General features: G+C 41.5%; 1 protein-coding gene across 1 annotated transcript in view; it reads left to right on the top strand.

Annotated features, from left to right (window-relative positions):
* Positions 1-9811, top strand: part of ACSL5 (acyl-CoA synthetase long-chain family member 5) — a 62445-nt gene that overhangs the window by 49735 nt on the left and 2899 nt on the right. Inside the window, 7 exon segments of the mRNA XM_011967529.1 lie at positions 200-334; positions 1175-1270; positions 4914-4986; positions 5268-5356; positions 5645-5761; positions 8378-8521; positions 9305-9406. Of these exon segments, the coding sequence (XP_011822919.1) occupies positions 200-334; positions 1175-1270; positions 4914-4986; positions 5268-5356; positions 5645-5761; positions 8378-8521; positions 9305-9406 (756 nt within the window).

Below are 9811 nucleotides of genomic sequence, written 5' to 3'. Positions count from 1 at the left end.
TGGAGCTTTGCATTAAGTTCACTTCTTTCTGAGCATGGCCATAATTCTCTGGGCTCATCATTATTCGCAATCGAGTTCATGAGTGTGAGACTGTGAGACCACTTCCTTATGAAGCTAGAACACACTGTTTCTTGCTGACTAATGGCCTTGATGAGTATCTCCAATAGGTTTCCAACTAAAAGGAGCTATCACTCTGCAGGTACAAAATGAAGCCAAGACACCCTTGAAGAAGTTCTTGTTGAACTTGGCTGTTGCCAGTAAATTCAAGGAGCTTCAAAAGGGTATCATCAGGCGTGACAGTTTTTGGGATAAGCTCATCTTTGCAAAGATCCAGGTAGGTTGGACAGGTCCCGGACTGAAGCAGGCAAATACCTGGGCTGCCTTCTGACTCCACAGACCTTGCTTTTCTTCTGTTGCTTGAGCGTCACTTTAGCTAGAGATCCTTTCACACTTTTTGTCCACTGCTTTTTGAGATCTTTCTTGTACTACTTTACTACTAAAGGGAGTAGGTTAAAAAAAAAAAAAAGAAGCAGGCTGAATGTGGTGGCTCACACCTATAATCCCAGCACTTTGGGAGGCCTAGATGGGCAGGTCACCTGAGGTCAGGCGTTCAAGACCACCCTGACCACCATGGTGAAACCCGCTCTCTACTGACAATAGAAAAATTAGCTGGGTGTGGTGGTGAGCGCCTGTGATCCCAGCTACTCGGGAGGCTGAGGCAGGAGAATCGCTTGAACCCAGGAGGTAGAGGTTGCAGTGAGCTGAGATGGCACCACTTCACTCCAGCCTGGGCAGTAGGGCCAGACTCTATCTCAAAAAAAAAAAAAAGAAAAAAGAAAAGAAAAATATTTTATTTAAGTTCTAGCACTCTCTCTTATTTTCTTTGGTGGTCTGTTGAGATTATAAGCAATTTGAGGGGCTAAAGAATACAAATTATTTGAGAAATATATGGCTTCTGGTCCCAGCTATAGATAGCGATGACAATAATAGCTAACATTTTAAGTGCTTTTCTACAATCCAGACTGTATTCTAAGTGCTTTGTAAATTAACGTGAGAATTGATATCAGTTTAATTCTCATAACAACGCTGGACAGGCTATTATACCCACTCTACAGTGGAGGATATTGAAGCCAAGAGAATAGGTTTTAGTATGTCTTTTGTTTCCACTGAACAGGCCAGCCTGGGCGGAAGGGTTCGCATAATCGTCACCGGAGCTGCCCCCATCTCCGCTCCAGTCATGACATTCTTCCGGGCAGCAATGGGATGTCAGGTAAGCCAAGCACTTTCTTTGAAAATAGGCCAGTTTACTTTTGCACAAACAAGCTCACTGTTTAAATAACAATGAAAACAACTAAAAGGTACCAAAATGAAAGTCACCTAAATTCTCAAAATCCAGAGAAAATATTCTTCTCATCATCTCTTCAGGCATCTGTGTGTAGAAACCTTCACATAAATAAAACTAGTGCTCTAAAACACTTGTTAACATTGCTCCTTGTCAAATAAAGCTCAGCATCATTTTAATGATTTCTCAATAGTTTATTGAATGTAGTTGACCCTTGAACAATGCAAGAGTTAGGATTGCCTACCCCCACGCAGTCAAAAATTCATGTATAATACTCGACTCCCCGGCCAGGTGCGGTGGCTGGTGCCTGTAATCCCAGCACTTTGGGAGGCCAAGGCAGGCAGATCACGAGGTCAGGAGATAGAGACCATCTTGGCTAACACGGTGAAATCCTGTCTCTACTAAAAATACAAAAAAATTAGTCAGGCATGGTGGAGGGCCACTGTAGTCCCAGCCACTCAGGAGGCTGAGGTGGGAGAATGGCGTGAACCCGGGAGGTGGACCGTACAGTGAGCAGAGATCGCGCCACTGCACTCCAGCTTGGGCGACAGAGCAAGACTTCGTCTCAAAAAAACAAAACAAAACCAAACAAAAAACTTGACTCCCCAAAAATTTAACTACTAGTAGACTACTATTGACTAGAAGCCTTACCAATAATATAATTAATCAACATATATTTTGTATATGTATTATATACCGTATTCTTACCATAAAGGAAGTTAGAAAAAAGAAAATGTTATTTAAAAAATCATAAGGACGAGAAAACATATTTACTATTCATTAAGTGGAAATGGATCATTATAAAGGTTTTCATCCTCACTGTCTTCATGTTGAGTAGGCTGAGGAGGAAGAAGAGGAGGGGTTGGTCTTGCTATCTCAGGAGCAGCACAGACAGAAGAAAATCCACCTATCGGTGGAGCTGTGCCGTACAAACCTGTGTTGTGCAAGGAAGGGTCAGCTGTACTCAAATAACTAATCTGTTAATGGACACTTGAGTTGCTTATGATATTTTTCATTGTTATAATCAATTAATCATTAATCTAGAATAAATCCACGCAAGAAGGGATTACTGTGTCAAAAGTGTATGTCTCTGTGTGTGTGTGTGTAATAGTGTATATTATCAAACTTTCTTCCAGAAAGATGTTTGTTACACATTTCTGCAAGTACATGAGGCCTTATTTGCCCACGCTCTTGCCAGTGACAGACTTTATCAGTCATTTAGATATTAGCTAATCAGATAAATGAAAAATCTTATTAAGTTTTGTTTCTTTTATTTATACCAAGCATCTTTCTATTGCTTACTGACATGTGTATTTCATCCATGAATTATTCTATTACTTCCTTATAGAAAAACAGGCAAAAGATAATTTGGTCCTTTTTTATATTTCTAAGAGTTCTTCACAGAGTAATACAGGTTGAGTATCTCCCTATTTGAAATGCTTGGGACTAAAAGTGTTTTGAATTTTGCATGTTTTTCCCAATTTTGGAATATTTGCATTATAAAACAGTTGAGCATTCTGAATCTGAAAATCCAAAATCTGAAGTGCTCCAAAAAGCATTTCCTTTGAACATCATGTCGGCACTCAAAAGGTTTTGGATTTTGGAACATTTTGGATTTCAAACATTTGGATTAGAATAGTCAACCTGTAATATTAACTTTTGTCATATTGGAAAGATTTTTCCTAGTCTCATCATTTTTGCCCTGTGTTTTGCCATATAAAAATTTCCAATGTTTTTATAGTCAAATTAAATAATCTTTTATATTTGTAGGTTTTAAATTGCTTAGACAGGACTTCCTAACCCCTGATATTTCGTAAGACTATTTCACCCTTACTTTGTGGCAAACTTACCATTTTCCATTTTTTCCATGTAAGTCTCAGTTCCACCTGAAATTTGTGCAAGTGCTTGGTCATGCACATTGTCTCAATTTTTACCCAGATGGATAGTTTATTCATTCAACCAGCCATGCAGAGCATGAACAAAACAGGCACAGACTTTTCCTCATGAGTCCCCTATCCGTATAACCACAATCAAAAGAGACTCCAGATTGATGCCAAGGCCTGAGGCCCTGTAGTCTTTCAAATCAGTATCCTCGTAGCCATTTTTAATACTGTCCTTTCCTTAAGCCCCTAAAACCAATAGATCGGCAGGTTCTGTTGCTAACCCCCTCCCAGAAATGTCTTCTTTAAGCCTTCCTCTGTCTCCCAATTCTGCCTATCACAGGCCACACCCCTCTTTGCAGCAGCCTGCGAACTTGTTTCCTGCCCCCAGCCTCTCTCCAATCAAGATTATCTTCTATACCAGGGTTTGGCAAATTGCAGCACAGGCTAAAACTAGTCTGCAGCCGGTTTTTATTTTTAAAATATTACTGAAATACAGCTATGTCCATCCATTTACATATGGACTGTGGCTGCTTTCGTGCTATGTTGGCAGAGTCAAGTTTTGAGTCAGATACCAGATGGCTCACAAAGCAGAAAATATTTACTATCTTGGCCTGTACAGATAAAGTTTGCCAACTCTTGTTTTATATCACAATGGGAGCTATTTCCCTTAAAAAATGCTACTCCCTTCTTCAGTTCCTTCAGTGATGCTCCATTGCTCAGGTTGAAGTTCAATTGCTATTGGGTTGACCATCACTTAGTGAATAACTTACATGTTCCCACCTACTTGAAATGCTGCATTTTCTTTCCTTTCTTTCTTTCTTTTTCTTTTCTTTTTTTGAGATGGAGTCTTGCTTGCTGTGTCACCGAGGCTGGAGTGCAATGGCACAATCTCGGCTCACTGCAACCTCTGCCTTCTGGGTTCAAGCGATTCTCCTGCCTCAGCCTCCTGAGTAGCTGGGATCACAGGTGCATGCCACCAGGCCCGGCTAATTTTTGTATTTTTACTAGAGATGGGGTTTCACCATGTTGGTCAGGCTGGCCTAGAACTCATGACCTCAGGTGAATCTCCCGCCTCGGCCTCCCAAAGTGCTGAGATTATAGGTGTGAGCCACCATGCCTGGCCAAAATGCTTTTTCATGTAAAGTTCTATACTTTGGTCTATTTCCAGACCCTTTTGGTTTCTGAATGGCCAAAAGTGTTGGTAGTAAATACTTTGCAGCTTGGGTATGAGTTCAAGGTTTTTCGCTTGTTTGTTTTGTTTTGTTTTGTTTTGAGATGGAGTCTTGCTCGGTTGCCCAGGCTGGTGTGCAATGGCATGATCTCAGCTCACTGCAACCTCCTCCTCCCAGGTTCAAGTGATTCTCCTGCCTCAGCCTCTTGAGTAGCTGGGATTACAGGCACCTGCCATCATGCCCAGCTAATTTTTTTTGTATTTTTGTAAATATGGGGTTTCACCATGTTGGCCAGGCTGGTCTCGAACTCTTGACCTCAGGTGATCCTCCAGCTTCAGCCTCCCAAAGTGCTGGGATTATAGGCGTGAGCCACCGCCCCCTCTAAGTTCAAGGTTTTAAGACACTAAGTGGTCTCGAACACTTAGAGACCTTGGTTTCCTCATGTCTTGGCCATAGCACATGGCCAGCTCACACTTTATCTTGAGTAAATCTACAAGCTCTTCTTTGGTTTCCCAGGTGTATGAAGCTTATGGTCAAACAGAATGCACAGCTGGCTGTACATTTACATCACCTGGGGACTGGACGTCAGGTAAGTCCTCCATCTGCTGGGCAGGAGGTGCCATGGTTGGAAGAAAGGCTCTAACTGAACTAAGACTTTGGAGTTTAGATAACCTCAGTTCTCTGGACTAATGTGGCAAATGCAAAATTCAAGTATTGGGCCCAGGCCTGCCTACCTTGGCTAGTGTGCATTGGTGCCAGGTGATTTTTCAGTCTTACTCTTCTAGAGTCAAGTCATAAATATCTCAGAAATATGCCTGGAATTATCACCATGCAAGAGTTTCTCAGCTGATTCCGCGTGGTGTGTTCTAGGTCACGTTGGGGCGCCCCTGACTTGCAATTATGTGAAGCTGGAAGATGTGGCTGACATGAACTACTTTTCAGTGAATAATGAAGGAGAGGTGGGTAGGTCATGCCCTGTGGTCAGACAATCATGGTGGGGCGGTTTATATCAGAAGGAGCAAATAATTGTAAGCAAACTTGGATTTGGCCCCTTTGAGATCTTTAGCAAAGAATTAAGCACTGAACTTCACTTTCCTGTCCCCTGTAGTGGAGACTAAGATCTGGTGCTCTTCACAGTGTAGTGGAAGCCATCAAATGATTTAAGGGGGAGCAGATGTTTCATAAACTGCCCACGCTGGGAGGAGCAGCCTTTGCTATTGTCACCACCTTGTATGTCTGCTGTGCAGATCTGCATCAAGGGTACAAACGTGTTCAAAGGATACCTGAAGGACCCTGAGAAGACACAGGAAGCCCTGGACAGTGATGGCTGGCTTCACACAGGAGACATTGGTCGCTGGCTCCCGGTGGGTATATCGTCAGAACTCCTGGAAGTCTGTGCTAATGGACTGGGAAGAACAATTTGCTTATAGCAAGAGGGGCAGAAATGCAAGCAGGTTAATCAGCTGAGGCAGCTGGAGGGGATTAGATTTGTACCCTACCTGGCTTATGACTTCCTCATACTATCCAGAGAAGAACATACAGACTGAGGTGGTGGATCACCTGAGGTCAGGAGTTCAAGACCAGCCTGGCCAACATGGCGAAACACCGTCACTACTAAAAATACAAAAATTAGGCGGGCCTGGTAAATGGGCACTTGTAATCCCACCTACTTGGGAGGCTGAGGCAGGAGAATCCCTTGAACCCAGAAGACAGAGGTTGCAGTGAGCCAAGATTGTGCCACTGCACTCCAGCCTGGGTGACAGAGACTCTGTCTCAAAAAATAAAATAAAATAAAACAAAAAATAAAAAAAAAGAACATACAATTGAAAGAATCTAGGTTAACTTGTAACTTAAAAGTTAAAAAAAAAAAAAAACAAAAGAATATAGGCTGGAAGTCAGGAGATTTGTGTTCTAGTTGCAGCTCTTCCATGGACCAACAATATGAAATTCTGAGAAAGTAATTTAATGTGTGAATAGGAGCTGCCAAAGCTAGAAAGTCTTTCTTCCTTAAAAAAAAATTTTATAGAGATGCGGTCTCGCTGAGTTGACCAGGATGGACTCAAATTCCTGGCCTCAAGCAATCCTCCTGCCTTGACCTCCCAAAGTTCTGGGATTACTGGTATAAGCTACCACACCAGAAGTACCGCCAGAGACTACTTTCGGTATTTTGATCACACTGTTATCGAAGACACCAAGATGTAGACCAGTTGAAGTGTTTTCTTCCTGCCTTATTCCTTATCAAATATACCACCAGCAAGCAGTAAGTCAGTGATCCTAGCACTGTTTTTAGACCCAAACTGAAGGTGGGATTCTTTAATACATCAGGTAGACCTGGACATAAGAGTTGGCATGGGTCCCCTGCAATGGAATAGATTTGCTACCAGCCAAGGAAAAATTAGGTGACTTCTCCAGGAAAGGAGTAGGGAGATGTACTATTCTGTCCTTTTTTCCCCCGCCCCTTAACTTTTCTTGAGGCAGAAGTTGTCGTTTGAGGCCAAGTGTGGCGACTCAAGCCTATAATCCTAACACTTTAGGAGACTGAGGCGGGAGGATTGTTTGAGGCCAGGAGTTTGAGACCAGCCTAAGCAACATGGCAAGACCCTGTGTCTACCAAAACAAAACAAAAACCCGGAAAATTTTGGTTTGATAACGCTGTTGGTCCACAACTTTTGCCTCTTATGAGTGTCTTGGGATAAGTATCCTCCCTATTAATTCACAGGCATATCAAAACAAGGAAGAAGGATTTCTAAATCAAGTGTTTGCAGAGGCTAGTGTTTGTCTCTCACTGACCTTGACAGCCCCTTTCTGTGGAAGATACAGGGACATATTTTTAGCATAGCTTCATGATAATTAGCAGTAGTTGCTATTTTCATAAGAAGAAAGGAAATTATTGCAAGGGCAGTGATGGGATTTTCCAAAAGATCTCTCCTCTCAAAAGTTTTGTCTTAACTATGTGCTGGGGAAGTGGGAATGTAACTAGAATTTAAAACTCCCTTCTTGCTCAATCAATATTTTAGATTTAAATGAGATTTAAGGAATGCTTGACAATGACAAACTTTTAAGAACACTAGTCCTAACAATGCATTTTATTGATCTGGGTTTGGTAGTTTGCTAACATATTTGTTTCTGTCTAGTAACAGGATTAAATAACACTCTAATAAGCCTAGGATGTAAGCAATAGATATGTCCCCACACCAGGGTTATAGAAGGCGGCACCTTATCAATCACTTTCAGATAATGAACGTTATGCTGAATTGATGGCTAATTTATTGCGTCTGCCTTGTGATAGTTCCAGAGTGGGTTTAGTTAGTCGCCCTACTTAGGGTGTTAGCATGTGCATTGTATTTGCCATTTATCCCAATTCTACAATTCAAATCCCTAAAGACCTAAGCTCCTCAGACCAATTAGTTCAGAGAAATGAAGCTGCAAATGACCTTTGGTGGCCGGTTGGAGTCCTCTCAGCCCTGTTGCTGTTCTAACAAGCCCAGTAATTGACTTGCTTGATTAGCACAGTGGAGCTTTTTGAGCTTGCTCCCGGATCTAACAAGGAGGAAAACATAACAGGGAGTCAAGCGGGGGGAGAACTATTCATATCAAATCTAAAGTCTAAACAAAAGACAACACCTCTATCGCTGACAGTTCTGAAAATGAACTAATTGGAAATTAGTGATTGGAAATTGAGAGCTGCGCAATTTCTTCCTTGGATGAGGCATCAATTTGCATAACCCCAGCAGATCCGGGAGACTTTCTCTGAGGCTGCGCATTGACTCTCCACATAGATATACAGTAAAGACAGGTTCTTGCTGCACGATGCTTCCCTCCCCTTTCCCCAAAGCCAAGAAAGAGAAATGAAAGACAGCTCAAAAGTCTCTGGGAGAAATCAGCTTTACAGAAGAAAGATGACTGTGACTTCACCACTCTCCCCACTGATACCATCTCTGTGGCTCAAAAATACTGATACTTGTATCTGTCTCATGTAGAATGGAACTCTGAAGATCATCGACCGTAAAAAGAACATTTTCAAGCTTGCCCAAGGAGAATACATTGCGCCAGAGAAGATAGAAAATATCTACAACAGGAGTAGACCAGTGTCACAAATTTTTGTACATGGGGAGAGCTTACGGGTAATATATCATTTTAACAATAGCCCATTTCAGTCACAAACCATGCTGGTTCTTGTAGCTACAGGAAATGTGTATAGTTGGGTTCAGAATGAGAAGATCCAAGCTTATAAAACTAAAAAAAAAAAAAAAAAAAAAAAAAAGAAGTTACATTCCAAACCTCAAATAAGGCAATTTCAATTAAAAAAATTTTGAAACTATGATGGACGTTGTACACAAGTCAGTAGAATTGTTTAGAATGGCTACACTAAAAGGTAATGATTCAGTAAAAAATGAGCTCCACATTGTACTTAGTTCCCATTCCTTTAGGAGTTCCTTAAGGCTATGTTTAAGTACAGTATGTATAAAACAACAAACTGTTGCAATATGTATAAAACAACAAACAAAAGTTTCATCAACAAACTGTTGTTTTATACATACTGTGCTTAAATATAGCTTTAAGGAACTCCTTATCCCAAAACAACAAACTGTTTTATACACACTGCGCTTAAACGTAGCTTTTGGGGGGTAAGGGAGAGTGGACCTGGACAAGTCAGAGATGCTTTAAGCTTAATGTTGACGGATCAGATTTGAATAGAACATCTTTGTAATGAGATATCGAGTGGGAAAATGGGATTACAGTTCCATGTGTATTGAAAATATATGGTGAGAAAAGAACATTAGTACTGGATTTAGGGTTTTGAGGAAATGACTATTACAACGACATAATTCTGCTTTATTTAACTACTGGGGAAATCCCTACATGGCTTCTCTCATGCCCTTGCACCTTTTATTTCCTTTCCATAGTCATCCTTAGTAGGAGTGGTGGTTCCTGACCCAGATGTACTTCCCTCATTTGCAGCCAAGCTTGGGGTAAAGGGCTCCTTTGAGGAACTGTGCCAAAACCAAGTAAGTCTTGCCTAGGAAAGCTTTATGCACACCCATGGGTCCATCGTGGAGGAGAGGATGCCTCACCAGTTCCTGCATCTGTCACAAGTGGCTGCAGCCCCAACAGGCTGAATAGTTTTATGAGACTCGGGGATAGGATGGAGAGTTTAAAAAATAAAACTCTCTTTTCTATTTACAATAATATGTTCATTGTGGGAAAAGACTGGGAAAGAAGAGTAAAAATGCTATGCAGGGAAAACTGTTAACATTTAGATGTACCTTTTCTTCTCAGTTTTTCTTTCAATATTGGGCATATAATGTGCCCAGTTTTATATTCCTGCTTTCATACTGCACGGCTTTGCCAGGCACTCTGAGTTGGTTCACGCTTAGCCCTGCAGGCTCTGTTTGAAACAGCCATGCTTTAAG

This window comes from Mandrillus leucophaeus, unplaced genomic scaffold (genome assembly GCF_000951045.1).
Source record: "Mandrillus leucophaeus isolate KB7577 unplaced genomic scaffold, Mleu.le_1.0 Scaffold80, whole genome shotgun sequence".
Taxonomy (NCBI): domain Eukaryota; kingdom Metazoa; phylum Chordata; class Mammalia; order Primates; family Cercopithecidae; genus Mandrillus; species Mandrillus leucophaeus.
The sequence above is the reverse complement of the archived record's forward strand: the minus strand, read 5'-3'. Positions and strand labels throughout refer to the sequence as shown.